Source organism: Polistes canadensis, unplaced genomic scaffold, assembly GCF_001313835.1.
Source record: "Polistes canadensis isolate GaletaPanama2010 unplaced genomic scaffold, ASM131383v1 scaffold_138, whole genome shotgun sequence".
Lineage (NCBI taxonomy): Eukaryota > Metazoa > Arthropoda > Insecta > Hymenoptera > Vespidae > Polistes > Polistes canadensis.
Genome location: NW_014569685.1, coordinates 42,090 through 65,068, shown reverse-complemented (window position 1 = coordinate 65,068; position 22,979 = coordinate 42,090). Strand labels below are relative to the sequence as shown.

Here is a 22,979-nt window from a genome sequence, read left to right as displayed (position 1 = left end):
ATATATATCCATATATATATATATATGGATGTGTATGGATTTTTATATCTAACGAAATTGAAAATTGGATGCACTTAGATATAATATAATATTGTATGCATCTGTAAATGCATATCTTTTACCTATAAGGGACTTGGTAGAAAGTGGACAAGCGAGAAGAGTATACGTATCGTCTAGAGTACTCCCCCGAGTGCTTTTTGAATAACATCTTTCCTCCTTCATTGTCTACCCTCTGCCGTAATATCGCGGTTGCCGCGTAATCTAATATTTCCGTGTAATTTAAACTCCTTCGTAAAGAGCGAGTTGCGCGGTGGAGCAGTGGTTTCTCGGATAGAATCCGAATCGAGCCACGATCCTCTAGTAAAAATATAGACAGACTGATGTGTTCCGCTTCGTGTTTCGTAAGGAATACCATTGAGGATGTTTTCTGAACGAATGAGTCTTGTTGATATAGATCGTTTTCGATAAAAAAAATAAAAATAAAATAAATGAGAGAAAAAGAGAAAGAGAGAGAGGGTGGTGGTAATCGTTGTTCACTAAATAAAACTATCTTTGTTAAATATGATTCGTTTGATTTGTTATCTATTGAAAATATAAATGTCCCGTATGAATGTAAGAACAAAAAGGATTCGTATATATATAAGTAGAAAGAGTGTGTAGGTCGCGTTAATCAGATCAATTAACATAATTACTCTATTTCTCGAATGTATCGAAAAAGGTTGGTATAGTTATTTCCTTTTATGTTTAATTGGTATTAATTTGCGATACTGAAATTGAGACTTTAATCTTTACACTGTCGCCTTTATTGATATTCTTTATCTTTTAAACATCTTGATAGACTATCTTGACCTGAACATTTAATCGCGTGGATTTAATTAAAATGACGTGTTAACTCTTAATGGAGTCGTTTATATTTTTGTCTGGAACGTTCACTCGTTTAGTTGGTTGGTTGGTTTGTCGCGTCGTCATCATCGTTATACGAATCACGTTTCGTTTATATTGCGACTGTCGATAAAAGTCCTTCATCGATTTCCAAAAATGGCAACTTATTTTTAACGAAATCGAGCTCCGTAAAAGAACGCCGAGCTGCGAGGCGTGTTCGAGCAAAACGTCTTGTCAGATCGTGCCACGTGAGTCATGAGATAGGATTTCTCTGTCGAGAAATCATTTATGTTCGTTCAGCGACCCCTCTCCTCCTCGAAACTTGCCGTTCCTCGTATCGGTGATCGCAAATAAATAAGATAATGCGGGTTATTTCTCAAAATTCGCTTTATTTATACAATTACAATATTTTCTTTTTTCATTCGCATCAATGTATAAATTCTCAGATGACATTAAAGACATATTTCACGGTGCATCCTTGTATTCCTTATATTGTTAAGATTAACAAGAAAAATATGTAGAAAGGGAGTGGAGAAAATTCGCAATGGAGAAAGAAAAGAAAGTTGCTGTTATTAATGGTGAAATAAATTACGACTCGACTCTGGATCCACCAAGATTTCATTTCGAGCCTAGCATTCGCTAGATCCACCACCGTTCCAATCATTTCTTATGAATTCACCATAAACTTTTCTTTTCGATGAATGGATGGATGAATGGCAAGATGCCAGAAGACAGCAGGGACGTTATCGACATTGTTTCTAAAGTCTCATTCATATAATCATTCATTCATTCTACCGCGCACGGAAGGATATTTTTACTTCGATATATAGAAAGATTTATTCTTTCTCATCATTTTTATTATTAATCATTAAACGATGTCATTAAATATTAACTAACTTTGTTTTTATGTAGATAAAAAATGTCAATTATGATAGCCTGAAATGAATAATATTCTATTATAAGAGATTGTTATAAATGCATAACGCGTTGGATCTTTATTGAATCGTTCGCATTAACGATGTTAAATGCGTTTAAATTTGAAATACATTATTATTCTATTCTCGTAATGTCTAACATTACTCTAATTCGCTAGATGATCGTACACGCCCATTCTTTCCTTATTTCGCTAAAACATTTCTAACACTTTCTTACGCAGAAAAGGAAGTGTCCGGAGTACGAGGAAACTGATGTGATTGGTATGATTATAGCCATGAGTCAGATTCAATTATACTTATTAATAGAAATAATCAAGTAAAATATTCAAGGGAGGCACGAGAAATGAAAAGTCTGTAGAAGATATTTTTTAAATAAACGGAGAAACGAAAAAAGTATTACTTCATCAGAGATACAAATATTTCGAAAGAGAGAGAGAAAAAAAAAAAGAAAAGAACACGGAGGGACGGTGAAAAGAAAGAGATAAAATTCAACGCGATTAAAACTTATCGTTAAAAATAGAAACGTCGAATTTCGTTTTCTTTTGAAATTCGCACGATTGCTTTTGGTCTATCCAAGATTTTCATATTTTTATCTATATAGAAAAGGGTGTAGGTGGTGGTGGTGGTATAGAAAAGGGTGGTATAGAAAAGGGGTGCAGCCAGACGAGGATGACGGGCTCGCTTAAAAACGAACGTTTCTGCGGATGAAATCGTCTGGGTATCGAATCGAAGAAAAGAAGGAGGTGGGTGGGAGAGACCGAGCAGCGTTAAGGGAGAAAAAGAAGAGAACAAGTGTGCAGGATGGTGATGGTAGTGGTTGTGGTGGTGGTGGTAGTGGTGATGATGGTGGTCGTCGTCGTCGATGTGGCGCCCTTGCGAAAATTCGTCTGAAAGTCACGGGAATTAATATCTGATGAGGGATGGATGCTGCTTGCTTCTCTGGCAACGTAATAAAGTCACTAGAGCGTGAGCGAGAGAGTGGAAAAGCAGATGGAAAGCGAGCTGTGTACAAACGAAAGAGACAGATAGACAAACAGGCAGGCAGGCAGACAGACAGGTGGAGATAGAGGGCGGCAGGGGGAGGGGAAGGGGGTTGGTAGGAGGAGGATGGATAGAAGGGGGAGGGATACAGATGATGGAAATGGAGGAAGAGAGAACGTCTACGCAGGCGTCGAAACGAAGAGTGCAGCGTGGGTCAATGCACCTGAAATCAGGGCCGCACGTTGCCGGGGTGCGGATTATGGAGGAACATTTTTTTTCCATCCCTCGAATTTTCTCAAACACCCATCGAGTCTCTTAGAGTTATCGCCGTTGTATCGAAAAATCCATTCGAAACGTATGCCTTTTATTGACAACAGGAACACACGGTGGTAGTCGTCTATGAATGTGTGACCGTAATGAAAAATATCATAATTCTCCTCAAACGTATTCGCTCAATGGGTTTATAAAGAGAAATGGGAACGGGTTTCGCGTGTCGGTCGGATGATTGACAATGTTACAACGATTGAATTTTAGACTTCACTTTTGGACTATTCAATGGTTTTGATTATTATGTTGTTTTTCAATGTAAAGTTGAATCTATTTATATAGAGAGAATATTTATGTCGCCGTTGTAAGGATAACAATCCGTTATTCAGTCAACATCGATGAACTTAGAATTTACGTAATCGCGATGCCGAGAAAAGTATGATTCACAGTTATCAAAACGATAGCACATATTCCGTAATAGACATGAACGCAAAGCGTTGATGTAAATAAAAACGCTTGTCGGTGATAAGTGAACGAATCGAGAGATTACTTATAAAACGAAATCCAATCAACAATATATATATGTATATATATATATATATATATATATATATATATATATATATANTAAATTAAGTCACTTTACCTAAGTACCTCGTGGTTGTATTACATTAACTTTCATCGTATTTGCTGGCCTTCAAGTTATATATATATATTTATATATACCAGTTGTTTCTCTGTTTTTCTTCCAGACGATCCAAATTACGCTGTAACGAGCTTGATAAAAGCAGCCAAACACGCAGGCTCGTTGGACAATATTACAGCGATTGTAGTCTTCTTAACGGCACCGAGTGATATAGCAGCGAGGTCGACCGACGTAAATTCTGTTCTTGTCGTGAAATCGATGAAAAACATGGCCTTAAATAATCCATACGTACAAAAGGATCTAAGCGATGGCATGTTCTTTAAGCAGATGAAGCAATACCAACAGCAGCATCAGCAATCGTACGATAACGATCAAGAAGAGATGCACGCTAATGGATCGGATGAAACGCCAATGGATGACGGTGGTTTTCACGATGAGATAACTTGTGGAGGTGCTGATGGAAAACACGAAGAGAACGATGCCGCGGATTACATTTACGAGGATCTTGGACCAGAGACTGACGTTGATGCTGTCGATGACGCGAATAATACAGACAACGTGGACGATGTTCTCGAAAATCCGCTTCTCGACAATGCTCCTATTATTGCAGACAATTTCTCGCACGGCATTTCCCAGAGGGACAAAAATATGCTTAAGGACGAGAACAATTTCCAGGAAGATAATACAGACCTCAAAGTTACTCTCGAAACGACGACCCTTGACGACGAGGATTCGTCGGCCAACAACGATATCAGTAAGTATTATTTTGTTTCTCTTTCGACACTTCATTTTTGTACTTTAATGTGAAATCAACGGTACGTCCTTATCGTTCTTTCCAAAATATTCCAAACCCTTACTCTCCCTCCTGTTAACATTCTCTTCTAATTCTTATTATATTAATGAATGATCGATGATCAAGAATGTAATCTAGAATCAGACGAAGCTAATCAACTTTAACAAAGTTCGAACTGCTTGAACTCGTTTGTATGAAAACTATTTGAGGTATAGATTTTCGTTAGACCCTTTTCGTCACGGTAATATTCATCAGCAAATGAATCTTGTCTTAAGCGTGCAATAGAGTCTCGCGTATCTGCTAGATATATATTAATATATATTCCCGGTAAAAATTTACATCAACGGCTCATTAGCCTTTCGTTTGTGAATCCGTTAAGTTTTATATCGACTTTCGTCTCGCTCATTATTTCCAATTGTTCGCGCGTTCGCGTTAGGCATAGCTCTTATTCTTTCACCGTCCCGGCAAGCTCGAGTGAGAAACGCCGAGTGCACGCTTAAAAAGAACAAATTTTATGCTTTTGGATGCTATTTCGATGCGAAGAGAGAAGCTACTGGAAAGAGGGTTGTTACTTATTTTAGAAACGGTAGAGCGAGCGACACGCCCGTCGTGTCACCGTCCTCGTCGTTTTCATCTTCGTCTTCATTCTCGTCCTCGTCCTCGTCCTCGTCCTCGTCCTCGTCCTCGTAGTCGTTCGAAAAGAACCATTTTTTATTCCTATATTCAAACTATCTACTTTTTTTTTTAATTCTTTTCTTACAATTAAACTCATCTCGGGGTGATATTTATAACACGTACAAGACAATCGCGCTAAATTTCGTCTCCCATGTAAAAAAGATACCTTATAATCCATATATATATATATATACTCTTTTAGGGATTATTTTGTTCGTTGTCCTTATAAAAATGACGTCCAAACTTTTCTAACTTAATATTTGACGAAGCATTCGGCCCACTTTCCGCCTATACTTTGACTTTCACCAGCTCGTGCCAGTCAGTGCACTTCCTGCACTGATTGTCGTTCGCCGACTCGCAAATCAGATCAACGCTCTGGCCTTCTCTCTTTTAAAAACCGCAAATGCCTTCTTCTTTTCCCTTATCTCTTGCTCTTTCTTTCTTTTCATTAACTGCTAGTGGTCGTTAGTCGACACATCATAACTACGAACGGATGGATACTCGCTTTTAATTACTCTCGAATGAAACCACATTTTCTATAAGCGATATAACTTCATCGGCAATCATTCATTTAAGTATTTGTCGTTCTATCTATTTTTCTCGGACGATTCCAATTTCCGCATTCTCTTTGTCAAAAAGAAAAACAAAATGCAACGTCATATTATCAATTCCGTCTTGTTCTGTTTCTGTTAATTTTTTACGCACTAACGTTGATATTGATCGATACGAATTTCAAAGATTACGTTGTCATCGACGTAATCCTACGTGGAAATCAATTGGATCAATGTTGTTAATATAATTCTAAATAGTCGACTGTATTTTTGTTACTCTTAACAATGATACTTTATTGGTCGTATTAGAAATACCAACGATGCTTCGTATATTTGGTTAGGAATGTTGGCCTGAATTTGACGCTAGCTCGTACATACCTAAGCGCATTCTCTTACGTTAGTCCGATCAATCATTTTCATTGATTTTCGTTAATTACCATAAAAGAATCAATTAAACGAATTTGTTTATTTACATTTAATCATATGATAATTTAATTTAATCGATAGAAATAGACAAACGTTGAAGTAGCCAATTTATATCGCGATTTGATTGGACGTTCAGTTGAGAGTAGACGAAAAGTGGTCCATGAATCGATAAAAAAAAAAAAGAAAATAATCGAGGATGAGAAAACGCGTTTGAAATGATCGCGATCGAATTCGGCGCTTCGTATGCGCGCGCAGGCCAGACGAGAGACAGAGAGCGCTATTGGTCGCCGAGCCGGGAGGTCGAAACCAATGAGAATCTGTGGCGCGACGTGTGCGCGACGATTGCGCGACGATTGTGCGACAAGACGGTGTAAGGAGGGGGATTCCGGCAGTTGGTCTCTTCGAAGCTCTTACGTTCTACCAAATGTGCGTCTTCTTTCGAAGTCCTCTTTACGGTGGTATTTTTTCAAAGTGTCTTTCACACTAAAGTTTCGTCAGAAGTCTCGTTTTCAACTTTTTTCCTGTTGTCGCCTTATTGTTTCTAGTGGCTTTTTAACGTCGTGATAAAAAAGGATACGATTCGTGAGTATTTTTCAAAGCGTTCTTAACCTACAATTATTCCCTTTTTTTTTTACATTTGCCGGAATAAAAGAAGGAATAGAAAGAAAAAGAGAAAGAGAAAGAGAGAAAGAATGAGTACAAAAAGAAACAAGGGAGAGAAATAAAGAAAAAACGTTCGGTGAGGTACGTTTCTAGCACGTCCACCATAACTTTCTAAAGCTAGCTTGCGAATTTAAATTTGGAACGGATGCCGGCCGGCGAGTCTTCGTCGTCGTCGTCGTCGTCGTCGTTAGAGAAAAAGAGTAAAAGTTGGTGCGCACTCTCCGTCTCTCGATCAGAACCTCCACTGGCGAGTTCTCGAGAATGTTCGATCGGGGGTGACAGGTGCTCGCGAAAACTATCTTTCTCTTAACGGAATTGCATTATATTATCTTTTTCCTTCATCTTTCTCTCGTAATTTATATTTTCTTTCTTCTTTCTTTTTCTTTCTCTCTTTCTCTATCCTTCTCTATCCCCACCTTTCTTCTCCTTTCTTTATAACTCGCCCTGTTCACATAGGCGTAGCACTTCGCGTACGATGCCAACGTCGCAACGTCTTTTCTTTATTCTTCCGACACGGTTGGTGTAACCGTGAGAAAAGAGAAAAAAAGAAGAAGAAAAAACAAATGAAAGATGCCGCTTTATAATTGTATGCATAGGATTCGGAATAAAGGGGGGGAATTAGGCCTTTTTAATTTCTCCAAAGGATTTATGCTAGCGCGTAGAGAAATTAAGTTATTTGGAATTTTCTTTTCTTTCCAACAACCGACAACACAAAGCTTTGCATTATCGTGTTTACATCGGGGATATATCGTTAAATGATCATATTTTTTTTTTTTTTCGATAATTCGAAAATTCGTTCATTTTGTATTTATTGACTTTATTACATATATATGCTATGTGTGAAGCGTTTTAAAACAAAAAAGCTAATTCGCCGTATTAAAAATACGAATGATAACTTGTGTGTTTGTTTACGAACAAAATTCAATGTTTCGCTATCTATAATTTATCAAATGTTGGACATCTCTTACAAATTAACTTTCGTCGTCGTTCTTAAAATCATCAAATCTTGATAGAATAATTTCGTTGATTTTATATTATAAGAAGTACAACAGGTTCGAAATATAAATTAATGACCCTCGTCGGTCGCGATCTATTTATTTCATCGTACTACTCTCTCTTTCTCTCTCTCTCTCTCTCTCTCACTATCCCACGTGTGAGTGCATTTGCCATTTATCTCTCAGCTTGTGTTGATGTTTCCTATCGCAAAAAGAACGTACTTATCGTACGGATTCATGTACTCTCCACCGACACGTTCGACGAAATATACAATGGAAGCTTTTCATAGGCGCGTGCTGGCACGTACGAGCAAGCCAGCTCAATACAATGTGGTGACTACTTCACAATTGTTAGCCTTGAATATACGACGATATACATATATACACATCTTCCTTTAGTTTGCCATGACTATGATGAGGTGAGGATATATGCGTCATACTTTTTCAGTAACCCATATTTTTTATTTTTCTTTTCTTTTCGTGTAATTGTTTTATTTTTTTTTTTAATGTAATCTTCACATTTTTATTTCTTTTTTTTTATATTAATTATCTAATATAATTATAGCGTTGTTACTTTTTGGTGGAGCACATTAATCTAAAGAGTGTTGTTTCGTCAAGGTGTTTTATAATAAGAAGAATCTATTTTCTCTTAAATTATCTTTAGAAGAACGTCTCGAATTTCTACTTTTTCGTAATATCGTATAAACCGTAGGGTTCGCGCGAATAGTAAAATAGAGAAGGAGAAAAAGAGAAAGAGAGAGAGAGAGACAGGAAACGACGACGTGCGACGTTGCCAACCATGGCGGCATCTTATAATACGCAATATCTCGCATTAAATAGAGAAATGTATGAGATTATATAAAAAAAAAAATTATCTTAAAACATATCACCTACGAATTATCTAAAAAGATTTTAAAAAGACTGTCGGAATATGTTTAATCGTCCTTCCATTGTTCTTTTGTTTTTTTTTTTTCTGAGAACTTATATATATATATGTATATAGCGTAATTTTTCTCAAATAATTGGAAAAAAAAATCTCTTGGTTACTATGTCAAATGTAAATATAACTCAAATACATATATACAACTAAATGAATCATTTAATTTCTAATATGATTCATATGTTTAAAAAGTAGGTGCTTATTCGCGTTTGCTTACTTATATATAAGTTGTGTTATGATGCATTCGAAAGAAACGGATATATGTGCAACGAAAAACTTATAAACGGGATTTTTTTGCCGTGGCCATTAATACCAACGATCGTCGAGTAAAAAATTCTTCGAAACGATTGATCCACCACGATCTCTTCTATAACCACAAAATCATGTACGATTTTTAAAAGCGCACGAAAGAATGATTATTTTAATTTTGTATGATTCAACGAAAAAAGAAGAATTCTCTTGGTACGCGCAACAACTTCTTCCAATTTCCTTTTTTTTTTTCTCTCTCTGCATAAACCGCATAAAAGTATTTGAATCGAAACGGTTCATTTACTTTTTCTTTTGTTTTTTTTCTTATCAGAATCGCTGACGTCGCCAAGAAAACAAATTAATAAAAGAAAAGAAAAAAAAGAATAATCATGCTAGATATTCATCTTTTTGAATAGATATATATATATATAATAATAATAATAATAATAATAATCCATCTGCAGTTAGTAGTGCACGTTCGTCGTGCATATTATGGATGATGGTCTTCTGGCTCCCACAACGGGTCTCTTTATTTATATATATAAAGAGGGTATATATATATATACATATACATACACATAATATGTGGATATGTGTGTGTATAGCCGGGTGGTGGGTATATACGCGGTGTCCCAAAAGTCACATTATCAAGAAAAGATTAATATTATCCTATTCCGTTCGAAGATATGAATAACATCGTTAAAAAAATAAAAATAAGAAGAAAAAAACAAACAAATTGATCCTCGTGTCGCCCACTCCAAAAACACCTGTCGAAAAAAATGTTGAATTCTTCAACCAGGTGAAGCAACTCTTAGGACTCTCTCTCTTACATTAGTCATGGTTCGATGTTACATATGTAATAGACATAAAACGTGTGACCTTAATGGCGGGAAAAGAGAAGGTAATTGGATATATATCGTCCGACTACTTTTCATCGATATACTTAGAAGAAGCTAAACGAATTATCGAGTTACGGGTGCATCTTAGAGATGCATCGATGCTTCTCGGACGACACTCTGTCTCGATCCTCGTGCCGTTATGATCTTTGTCGTTGTCGTCGTCGTCATTGTCGTCAACATAGTATCATTACTTAACAAATACCGTTGTCCGAACGATCTTGGCACGAGCCACCGCTAAACATTCTTATTTATATAATCAACAAACTCGTTTAATCGATAAAATCCATTTATGTCCGAGGATAAGAAAAAATATTTATTACTTTTATATTATTCTTTTCTTATATACATTTTTTAGGATCTCAAAGTGTCGATGACCAAAATGCAAACTTTAGAAAGAACGCCAAAGAAGATTCCTCGTTTCATATGCACGTTCCTTCAAGGTTACACGATGTCTATTCTCGGCGCGTGATGCTCTTTCTTTCTCTCTCTCTCTCTTTTTCTCTCTCTCTCACTCTCTCATTCTCTCTTAATACGAACGAGAAACAGCCCTTCGTAGAGAAGAAGCACCGATCGAACGAACCTCCGCCAGTGTTGCACGCAATTCACGCCGTATCAGTAAACTACTTCGAGTACATATATATTCTATTTTTAACATCGTCTCTGCTATTATTGGGCTTGCCGACCGGACTCGTCTTTTTCTAACAAATTCCTTAAGCACCCCTTTATCTCGGTGCTTTTACACTTTTCCCAACATATTTATATCGTCTTTTTATTATCTCGCATATGTCGTATAAATGCACGTATAAGAGATATCGTTTTTCAGTCGATTATTGTATAAGTACAAACCGAGTTACTAGCAAGTTTTTCGTTTATCTATACATACATTTTTTTTCTCTCATTGTATCTTTTAAATAAAAAAAAGAAAAAAAAAAGAACAAAGATATATAAAAGAAAAACAATATGGTAACTGGCGATTTTAAAACGACCAAAAAAACCGTCTCCATTCGTTTTATTTGTTATACGTTATGAGGGTGGGTAGGAAGGAAGGAGGGAAGGAGGGAGGGAGGGTTTAGAAAGATAGATCTTGTTTTTTAAATAGAGCCCCACATGCGTTCTTTTTCTGCGCATTACAAACCGGCGACGACATTATTTTTGCGTTCTCTCTCTCTCTCTCTCTATTCTATCCTATTCCCAACGCCAATGAAATTTATTGTCGTCAATTAACGTTCCTTCGATAGCGATTAATAATCAACTATATATATGTATGGTGTATATATGCTATGAAACGAATCCAATGAGATATTACTATAATAAATTTATCTTTTCATTGCGTGTGTTGATATTATATTACTATTATTATTAATTTTGAATAAAAACATTTCCGTTGAAAAACACAAATAGAATTTTAAGTTTTCAATGAAGGGGACATAGAAATGTTAAGATAAAGATATCTCTCTTTCGAGACAAGTTTTTTTTTTCTTTGTTGTACTTGGTTATTGAGTTGGTTGGTTGGTTGGTAGTGATGGTGGTACAGCAAAAGAAAGACGTTTTCGATAAACGTTAATGGCAGTGCATGCATTGTTCGAGCAGCACAAACCCGATAGTTTAGTTCCTTGAGAACTCTTCCCATAATCATTGTTATCGGGGGTCTCGTGAGTGGTCGTAACGTTTCGTTGATTCGCATGGAAAATCGCGTGATCTTTTTTTCTTCCCTTTTTTCTTGACAACTTTATTTCAAATAGGTTCCTTTTTTTTTTCTTTCTTTCTTCACCCGCGCATTTATTCCTCGATCATTTTCTTTCAATCGGTCGGAAGATAATTTCGAAATTGTATAAATGATAAAATAATATACAGATATGGAATTAAGAATGCCCAAACGTCTCTGGTGGTTAGGCAAATTTTCAATTTAACTTTTCAACTACTTCTCGTATACGCATAACTTTCAATACAAAAATCTCAATTAATTACCAATCGATAGAGTCAACAAAATAAGTAGATTTTTTTTTATCATTTTCTAAACGTACGTATTCTTAAATGTGTACATACACACATCAAAGAGAGAGTAATGAAAGAAGGAAGGGATCGAAAGAAAAGGGTTATTCTTTCGTATAGATCAAAAGCCATTTTTAATACATTGGTACTCTTATATGTTACATATAGAAAGCCTTCAAATGGTACCTTTACGAATTTCCGTTATATCAGTGTGTGTTTGTTTGTTCTCTTGTGAATTCGAAACCGGACTTCGTCAGACGAGAATCCAATGGCGTCGGCCATTATTTCTTTTTCTTTTTTTGTTTTTTTTTTTTCATTCCTTTCCTCTTTTTTTATTTTCATTTTCATTAAAAGAGAAAGTTGGTGATCGTCGTGGACATATCTCGAGACGAGAAGGGGTTATGGCGATGGTTGGTGGTAGTGTTGTATATTCCATTTGATTTCATCATTTAGAGGAGGAGGATCTTTATTTGCGACCAGTACTCGCGGAATTTCACGAAGACGAGCTTTGCTCTAAATTTAGAATACCCTCTTCCACGCTTTTAACAACGTCGTTGCCTGACCGACATCGAATCTTTTGATTTTCGTCGAAATTTTTTGTACTTTCTTTCTTTCGGATACTTTTTGCAAATTAATTACAAGAGAAAGAAGGAAAAGAAAGAAAAGGAAAAAGAATAAGATTAAAAAATATAAATGGATTGAAAAAAAGGGCTAACTTTTTGAATGAAAAACGCTATTGAAATATTTGAATCTCTCTTTTTTCCTTCCTTCCTTCCTTCCTTCCTTCCTTTCTTTCTTTCTTTCCTTCCTTCCTTCCTTTCTTCCTTCTTGATGTTAGTTTAAAATTAGCCTTACACTCTCCGCACGCGCGACCGATACACATTGCATTGAAACATAGAAACTCGGGGAAAATGGTAAAAGGGAGGAGTCAAATAAAAGGACCGAATGAGAGAGAGGAGAGCCCTTTTTCAACGAGCCCCTCCTCGTATATTTTTCTTTCTTGGCTGGGTGTATACTATACGTACAAACAAAAGAAAGAGACGAAACGAGCCATTTTATCTTTCTTCCTCTTATTCTCTCCCTCTTCCTTTCTCCTTTCCCATTCCCTTTTCCTACATGACTATTATAATCGATCTCGTTAAAGGGAGATAAAAACTCGATAAGTACGTAATAAATACGACATTTTGTGACCTCGAAGGGTTAAGACATCATCGATCAAATTGGCCAATCGATAAGATAAAAAAGAAACGGAAGTAGATGTTGATAATATATATACGCATATATGTAAATAAGTGGTATACAATATAAAAATAAATAATATAACAAAATTCTATCCCTATTTTCATTTAACTAAGAAGAATGTAAACAACATAATCTTGTAATTTGTATTTTGTTTCCCACGCGTGTCACGCGCATTAAAATCTAGTTAACGACATGCGTGCCAGTTAAAAAGAAACAACGGAAGGTGGTGGGAGTGAGAGGGGGAGGGAAGGAGTGCCTTATAGACGACGATATTTTATGGCTTCTCGGTGTATTCCATAATAGCATAGACTATAAATCATTGCGAAGGTATATATATCTATATACATAGAGGTATATCAAAGGTATATATATATATATATATATATATATCTTTGATACACTTGTGCAGTTTTATTAGTCGCTTCTTCGAAATTCCTACAACAATTTTTCCTTCGTATCTAGAAAAAAAGAGGAAAAAAAAGAAAAGAAGTTAGTAGATAACTCTCGAATCGATAGAAAAGTATAACATATACATGTTATCGCATTTGTGTGGTAGCAATGGTGGTGGTGGTGGTGGTGATGATGATGATAGTAGTAGTTATACAGAGAAGTTGAAATTAAGAGTCGGATAACGAGTTAAGCGAATGTGTTCTTCGCGTGGGCGGTTCCTTTTTTAAACATCCCTTAAGCCTGTTTCTCCAAGCATACGTCACAGACGATGACGACGACGACGAGGAGGAGCATTTTAAGCCCTACGCTGCCGTTAGGAGTGCCTGCCCCTCCCTTTCCGCCCTACACACGAAGGATTTTCATGATTACTTTCTTTTCTGTCTGGGACCGCAGGGAGAAGCTTTTCATTTATCCTCTTTCTACGTAATTCTATTATTTCAAACGCATTTGTATATTATATTATGTGTCTTTTATATATATCTATGATAACAGTATAATAGAATTACTGTACACGCGACTCTAGAGATTATAGATATATATAATTATAATTTGGTAATGGAAAAGGTCATTTTGAAAAAGGGTTGGTGGTAGGCGAGGAAGGGGAGGGGGAAAAAAAGAAAACCTCCAACAATAGGTTGCTGCGCATCTCTTCGATAAGGATCAATCCCTGGGACATGGGTGGTAGTTCCTACGGGAAATGAGGTGCGACTGTTGCTATACGGTGGTGCACAGGTGGGTGGTGCCAGGGACGGAGCTAGAGAAGGTGGCTCCAGACTAGATCGATAATGCATCTCTTGACGGGCGTAGTTCCTCTCTTAGTGTTCTGCTGATCGTTCCTCCCGAGGAGTTATATCATTCTCTCTTTCTTTTTTTCTCTCTCTCTCTCTCTCTCTCTCTCTTTATCTTTCTCTCTCCCCTTCTCCTTTTCATTATTTCTCTCTCTCTACCTGTCTCTCTTATACTCGTTGATATACTCTTCGAATTACATTGTGAGTAGTAATACGTTTTTACATGTCATTCGAATTCGTTATCGCGTATTCCCCGAGACTATGACTACATATTAAACTTACTAAAAGAAAGTGATGGATGATGGTGGTGGGTAGTGGTGGTGGTTGTGGTGGTGGTGGTGGTGGTTGCTCGTGTTACCTTTAAAAGGTCAATCGATCGTTTATCGTACTCATTCCTCTGTGCCAAGAATCGAGATATTTCTGTCTAGACTTTAGTCAATTCGCTTTCTTTTTTATTTTTTTTTAATTTTTTATCGGTATTCTCGGTCAGAGTACTCTTTCTACTACGTTAATTCACATCACGATTCCAAGGTTGCGAATAGATTCGTTATTGAGTAATAAAGGGTGACTATTGTGGTGAAAATAATGTGTTAGTTTAAAAAAAAAAAAAAAAGAAAAAATCTCGTCGTTTAATTTTAAACTCTAAGTTAGATTCTTTTTTTAGTGAGATTTAAAAAGGATGACGAATTTCTTTTTCGTCGATTTGTAGTTGTTCGATTTTTTTTTTTTCGATAATAAGGCGTGGCTCTCTGCTGGGTTCTCGGCTTGCTGCTAGCGTCGTTGCATCGTCGTCGTCCAATCCTAGATTTCATCGAATAACTCTTCTTACTTCTATTTTAAATTTATCTTTTATTACGAATATAACAAAAATTATCGCGATGATTTTAAATTGAGACATTGTGTAAAGTTTGTGAACAGGTAGTGGTTTAGATGAATTCATTATTTATATGGTTTCTTGGAAAATATAAATCCTTTTATTCTCGAGATATGTAAGATGCGTATTATGTGCATACAAGTGCAGCCGTGCATTAAATAGTGTAGGATTCTTTACCCTACCGTATCACTGTTCTTATGAAATGCATTACGTCTTGTAAAAGCAACGAAAAAAAACTCATCTCTTTAACTTTCTACATTTCATTGTTGAATATATGTATATGTGTAGGCGTATGTTCATATATGTTAGATTTTATTAGATTATTCAGTTTGAAAATGTTTTTTTCGTTTCACCCTATTAAAAATTTGTTGTAATATTTAGTAAATATAAGCTATTATATTCGTATGCATTTAAATCTAATATTCGATTGCTATTGGTAATAGAAAAAATGTGTTTGACGAAAATTACATGATTTCAAGGTAGTAGCATATACTATTACTATTGGAATATATAATTATGTTATTACAATTAATACTCCATGAAAGGTTAAATCTTAACTATAGCATATATATATCGATTGTTAATTCGTTTTTATTCCTATTGCAGAAGCTCTTCAGCATGCATTGTTACCCGAAGCGGATAATGTAGCGGATAGCGAGGATTCCGAGGACGAGTGGAATTACTATCGCGTTGGGCCAAACAAAGAGAAAGATACTGCTGCAACTTCCGAAGAGCTCCGCGAAATAAAGAACGACAACGAAATTAAGAACGTTGAACACCTCGACGAAGATAATAACGTAGAAGAATTATCTCGGTTTCCAACATCCGAGCATAATAACAGCAGCAGCAGCAGAAGCAGCAGCAGTAGCAGCGAATGCGAGAGTCAAAAAGGGGAAGAAGTATTACCCGAGCTTAGTAACACTGATGTAAGACGAACGACTGATTGAAACATATGTGTTTCATCGAATTTGTTTTATTAAAAAAAATCAATTTCATCTAACGCGATGTACATAAAATTTCAATCTAATTATTTTTTCTTTTTGTATATTTTCAGATTGGCATCGAAGAAAAACGAATTGACTCCGCGTTCCTGAACGAAGTTGAAAAGAAAGAAGAAAAAGAAGAAGAAGAAAAAAGAAACGAAGGAAGCGACGAGGATAAAGAGTATAAACGAGAAGAAGAGGAGGAGGAAGAGTATAAACGAGAAGAAGAGGAAGAATATTATAATAAACAAGAAGAAGAAGAAGAGGAAGAAAAAAATATGGATTCTCAACTGAATCCTAACGCGGCGGAATTTGTTCCGGTCTCGTCGCCAAAGTGTACGGTTAAAATCAGGGCGATAAATGATAGTTTCGTTGCAGGCTCTCCTATGAAAACAACAATGATGGACGATATAATGATACCGAGCCAACAAGAATTTGACGAGGAAATATCTGCTAGGCCTCATGAAATCGATGAAAAAGAATCATCGTCTAATGGCAATCATGCAGCCCATTCCGATTATGATTTTTATACGGAACAACAGAAAATAATGAACCCAGCAACCGCAACTGCTACCGCCGCCGCTGGTCTAGACGAATCTGAAATCTCTTCCACCAAAGCCGAATATGGAGATGATACGATAAACTTTTTATGTACAACAAGTACAGATGTACATAAAACTGATATCTCAACGATGGGAGAAGAGTCCTTTGGGGATTCCGATTGCGATATTTATAATAGAGATAATCCAATGACAATTTCTTATACTCCGTGCGATTTCAAAGCAGCGTTTAATAAAGAAGTCGATTTAAATGCTGTTCATGATCTAAGCGATGAAGATTTAGAAGATGAAAATTATTCTTCCGAAATACAAACTTCCTTCCAGTCCCCAAAAGCGACGGATTTGGGACGTCGTATTGAATTGGATATATTATCAAACGGAGATTCTAATGAAATGCAAACGTCATCTTTATTGTCAAAGGACGATAATAACACTTTCCTAAAGCTTCAAGATTCTGTTGAACCGAAAAATACAGAATTTATTCAAGTTGAATTGGAGCATCATCCGTCGTCGTCTCCACTCGATACATCATTCGAGCACGATTTTTCGAAAAAACAGGATAATAAATCTTTCGATTTGTTAGAAAATAAGGAAGAGGCGATGAGTGTTGGACAACGAGAAGAAGAAGAGGAAAAAGAAAAGGAAGAGGAAGAAGAAAAAGAAACCGAACGAGCGGAAACTCACAAAGAAGCGGAATACGTCGACGATGAAAAAGATATCGCGGCAAACGACGATATTATTTTGGGCAAGGACAACAGCGAGCTTATCGTAGATAAATCAGTCGAAATTGCAACGGATTTAATTCAATCGGAAATTTTCAAAGATACTACGATATCCCAAGATCAATACAACTTTTTGTCATCTACGATCGATGAATCGTCAAAATTAAATCCTTCGTGTATGTCTTCGATCGAAACGGCGGAACTCGTGGAAACATCTGCGGAACCTTTGAAAAACGGTCTAATCTCTTCCATGGAAAATCTCAAATTAACTACAGGAGAGGAAGAACGTCCTATTATGGTTTTTAACTTATGCTCAGAGGTTCAAGAATTTCAACCAAGTGAGAGTTCCGTCAATCCGTTTTGTACCGAAGAACCAGTTATGTCCGATATCGGATCGAAACAATCACTTTTAGAAGATTCTCCAATGCAACCACAACCTGATTTAACGGAGAATTGTTATAAGGAATCAGCCTCTTTTCTACCAACGCTTGTCTCAGAGACGGTCTCCGACAATGATCGACCTACTGAAAATTTGTTAAAACTTAACGAAACTACTACTCAAGTTCCTACAATAGATCACATCGAAGAAAGCAAAGCCGACGAATATCCTAAATCTTGTTCTTTCGAAGATATTAGTAAGAAACCATCGCAACATATGGATGAATCCGTATGTATTATTAATACGGATGACAAACAAATTCATATGGAGTGGGAAAGTTCTTCAGAAAAGAAATCTACTGACGATATGAAAGTCGATGATACGATTGAGTTAGATTTGCCAGAATTAGATGATTCAAAGGACCTAATAATGCAGCAACCCGATTCAACGGAGAATCATCAAAAAGAATCATCTTCTTTTCTACCAACGCTTGCCTCGGAGACAGTCTCCGAAAATGATCGACCTACTGAAAATTTGTCAAAACTTAACGAAACTACCACTGAAGTGCCTATAATAGATAACATCGAAGAAAACAAAACTGACGAATATCCTCAATCTTATTCTTTCGATGATATTACAGAGAAAAAATCTACTGACAAAATGGAAGTCGACGTTAATGAATTTGAAAAAGTCGATGATACGGTTGCGTTAAATTTGTCAGAATCTATACAAGAATTTACAGGTTTAGAAAAACAATTAGAGCCTGAAAATTTTACACCCGAGGAATCTCCAATGGCCGAATTGACTCCAAGCATCGAAGATAAAATGATGAACGAAAACATTGTCGAACATAAAGAGTCAGTTGTACAAGAAGCTGTCGAAGAAAACTTACTTTTAGATACGAAAGAGGGAGAAGAAGAAGAAGCATTAGAAGCTAAGGAAGATGTCGAAATTGTACAAGTTACAGAATCAGTTGGTATTACAGAATCGACAGAGTTGTCAAAGCCTACAGAACTTGTGACACCCATAGAAGATATTGTAATTGAAAAAGCTTCGGATGCTTTCGAACTAGAAAAACCCTTATCAACGCCTACAGATACCGAGACAACTGTCCTTTCTACGGGAATCGAAGAGAGCGAGGAATCTGCGAAAAATATAGAAATGACCAAATCCGTAGATACTACTACCACCATGGGAATGATAGAAACTGCAGAAATTGCAGAGCCTGTTAATATTGCTAAAACTGTAGACATTACTGAGGCTGTACCGGCAACGATGGTGCAGGATGTAGAAGAACAGAAAGTGATCGAACCTTTAAAAGTAGAAGAACCTTTAAAAGTAGAGGAACCTTTGAAAGTAGAAGAACCTCTAAAGGTCGAAGAACCTCTAAAAGTTGAAGAACCTCTAAAAGTCGAAGAACCTCTAAAAGTCGAAGAACCTCTAAAAGTTGAAGAACCTCTAAAAGTAGAAGAAGGAAAAGTGAGACCAGCTTTAGCTGCAGGAACAGTCACAGCAGCAACACCTGCTACTAACGCAAGCAGCAACAAAACCAAAGTAAAGCCTACGACGACTCGATCAACGAAGCCTGGCAGCTCAAGTACTAAAGCTGCACCACCAAAGTCTACTCCAACTTCGCCCTCTAAGAATGTCACTTTGGTGGCCAAATCTTCAAGTTCGACAGCAGCAACAGCGACGACGAAGAAAGCGACTGGAAGTGTAGCTGCTCGTCCTAAACATCTGGATACGGCGCCCACTAAATCTTTAACTTCTACTAATGCAGCAAAATTAACAACAACGACGAAGACGGCTAGCAAAACATCGGCAACAACGACATCGTCAACGACGAAGACTGCTGCGCGTCCAAGCAGTGCCCAAACGAAATCAAAGCCTTTACCAGCTTCGGCGAGAAGTACTACTACTAGCTCGGTTGAAAAGAAATCTACTTCTAGTAGCGATGCTAAATCTTTGAGTAAGACAACCACAAAAGCTGCTGCTGCTACCACCAAATCGACTAGCACCTCTGCTTCAGCTAAAACAAGTGCAAGTAAAACTACGATGGGTTCGCGAACATCGACTACCGCGATAACGTCGACGACGACAACGACGATCGGCAAATCAAGACCTACTTCCGCTACAACGGCAGCTAAATCACCTGCTAAATCAGCAGGTACGAATGCAACGAGTGGTGCTGGTTTATCAAATGCAACGAAATCTAAAACAACTGCGACTAGTAATAACACGACCAAGACGTCGCGTACTTCTTCAGCAAAATCACCAATGATCGACAAACAAATCAAAGAGACTGCTAACAAGCAAATCTCTATGTCTCGTACTACGAGTTCTCCAGTAACTAAAACAACAACTCGTTCTATGTCCGCTGCAACAACCCTTAATTCTAATACAACAAAACGTATATCGAGTCAAAAATTAACTAGCACAACAACATCAACGTCAGGACACTCGCCAATTAAAAAAGTTACATCTAAAGTTTCGTCTGGACAGTCGTCGAGTGCTACTAAATCATCCTCGACGACTAAAGTGAAAGTAATGCAAAATGGTACTGCGGATAACGCCGAAATCACGAAAACAACAACGACGACGACGACGACGATAATAAATACAGATAGTAAAAACGAGGATGACGTACCTAAAAAAGATTTGTCTCCTGTAGTCGCACACACCGATAATCAGTTGATCTCGAGTGCCGATTGAATGGCTCTACGATAAAAGAGCATATCTTGTATGGATCCGCTAATTATTATAATACGAGCCCGGATCCTTTTCAAATTAGGCGGATCGTTATCGTTATCGTTATCGTTATATACTACTAATCATTTTTCTTTTCTTTTTCTTACTATTTTTTTTTTTTCACGAAGAGGATTTAAATAAGATCCCATAATCCTTTGGTAGCGTTTTAAGGAACATTTATCGAAGGAAAACATTTTTACTCTACCTACGCGTAAATATAACATATATATATATATAATATATATATGTAATGGAATACACACACAGAGAAAGAAGAGAAAAAAAGCAAAAAAAAAATAACCCACATTGGATTTGTTTTATCTTGTGACTAAGAAACGACATACACAACTATAAGAAATTTTATCGCATATTATTATTACTCTTAGCTTTTCCAACCGTGTTTCGGTTGCGTGCCGCAAAGGATTACCCAATTAGATATCTAAATCGGTGAGGATGGAAAACAATGAAATATTATATATGAAAGAAAAAGAAAATTAAAAAAAAAATAAAAAAAAAATAAATAAATAAAAATTAAAAAAAATTAAAAAGTAATAGAAGGAAAAAAAAGATGAACCAATCGAGGGTAAAAGAACAACGGGAAAGATTTTGTGTGAGCGTGATAATTGTATGAATGTATCTTTGAATGAAAGGACGAAAGAAAGAGATGGAAAGAGAGAGAGAGAGAGAGAGAAACAGGAAAGAAAGAAAGATTGACAAAGAAGAGAAACAGAGAAAAGATTCTGAATAATTTTGTTGTGTAAATAATCAGATGTGTTTTCGAAGTGATTTTATCGTAATTATCTCGTGATCCATCTAAGGATTGCGAAAAGTCATCTGGTGCTCGTAAAATGGCCCCCCTGCCCGTAGTTCACAGCAGAAGAACTAACAAAACTCGTATGTCCTACGATGAAATTTAGCGAAGATAAAACATTGTCGTATATTATTAACAATGACAAGAAAATGATGGAGAATAATAAGCTTAACGCATCGCACTTTCATACGCTAATAAAATCGACGATATCGAATAAGTCGCCAGTATAATATTATTGCTCTTAACGTATATAAACGAGACCGGACGGTTTTTTTATATTTTTTAATTTTATATGTGCATTATATAATTGATAAAGATTAGTCGTCGTATTTTATGAAAAAAAAAAAAAAAACGCATATATTTATTTTTGTTTGTTCCTATTTCTGATGAGTGAGAGAGAGGTTGGGAGGGTGCGAGGAAGAAGAGAAAAGGGGAGAGTCGAGAGAAGAGTATACTAAGAAGAAGGAGAAAAATATAATATTATATAGCTTTGTCATCGTATTAAATACACACACATACACACACCCCACACGTACTATTCATCTGTGTACAGCACCTTTATGATTTATTGTGATACCATATATATTATTAAATAAATCCAAACAATACGAAGTCACACACGCCAGTCGTCGAATATATCGTTTAATGAGTTTAACGAGAAGCTCTTAAAAACACAACCCCCTTTTGCCTGTCTGCCCCTTATCTATTTTCTTTTTCTCTCTCTCTCTTTTTTTATTTTTTTATTCTTTTATTCTTTTTTAAGAACCGATGACGTACAAGTAAAAATCGTGTGTCGTTTGTGATCGTGAACAATTTTTTTTTATCTTTACTTTTGTTGAGCCCCTTACATAAATAAAAGTTTGATTTAATCGTTGTAATAGGTATAATCCCCTCCATGTAAAATTATATGCTCCACGTGTAAAATGCGGTTAAAAATAAGTCGTGCAATAATTCATCGTTAAATTATTTATTCTCTTTTAATGAACTGATATAATAATTGTCTTGTCTTGTCTTTTAATGAAAAAAAAAATAATCACTTTCATATTTTTGTTTTAACCACGTTTTAACATTCCAAATGTATGTTATCATCTTTACGGTCATCCACGTGCGTATTCTTCTTTTTATTTGACGTTGCAAACAAAAGAAAACAAATCTTCGCTTTTCTAATCTTTATATTTTAAAGGTAAGGTAGTTAATGCGAACGAATTAGTTTCATTCGTTTGAGAACACGAACTTTAGAAACTAATTAAATGAATATGTTCGTTGCGAAGTTACTACTTTTCTTTTAAATAAAAGTATTATTAACTTGCAAATATAACTTTAACGAATATTTATCTTAGCAAAGATAATATATTTAATTAATGATAAATCAAACATCGAAGGGGAAATTCATTGAAAAACAAAAGGGAGGTTCAATCTCAACAGATAAAATTCATATGCCAAATTTGTTTATTTTTTACTATTTATCGCAATTATTTATTTATATTTCTTTTCTTTTTTTTTTTTTTTTTTTTTTTTTTTTTTTTTT

General features: G+C 36.1%; 1 protein-coding gene across 3 annotated transcripts in view; it reads left to right on the top strand.

The window, feature by feature from the left end:
* LOC106788367 (serine-rich adhesin for platelets-like) overlaps positions 1–21,803 on the top strand; it is a 47,691-nt gene extending 25,888 nt beyond the window's left edge. For all 3 annotated transcript variants that reach the window (XM_014751550.1, XM_014751551.1, XM_014751552.1), the window contains 3 exons: positions 3,818–4,465; positions 15,855–16,174; positions 16,303–21,803. In XM_014751550.1, coding sequence (XP_014607036.1) covers positions 3,818–4,465; positions 15,855–16,174; positions 16,303–20,604 — 5,270 coding nt within the window. In that variant the 3' untranslated portion in view covers positions 20,605–21,803. The remainder of the gene's footprint in view (positions 1–3,817; positions 4,466–15,854; positions 16,175–16,302) is intronic.
* Positions 21,804–22,979: the final 1,176 nt, after the last annotated feature.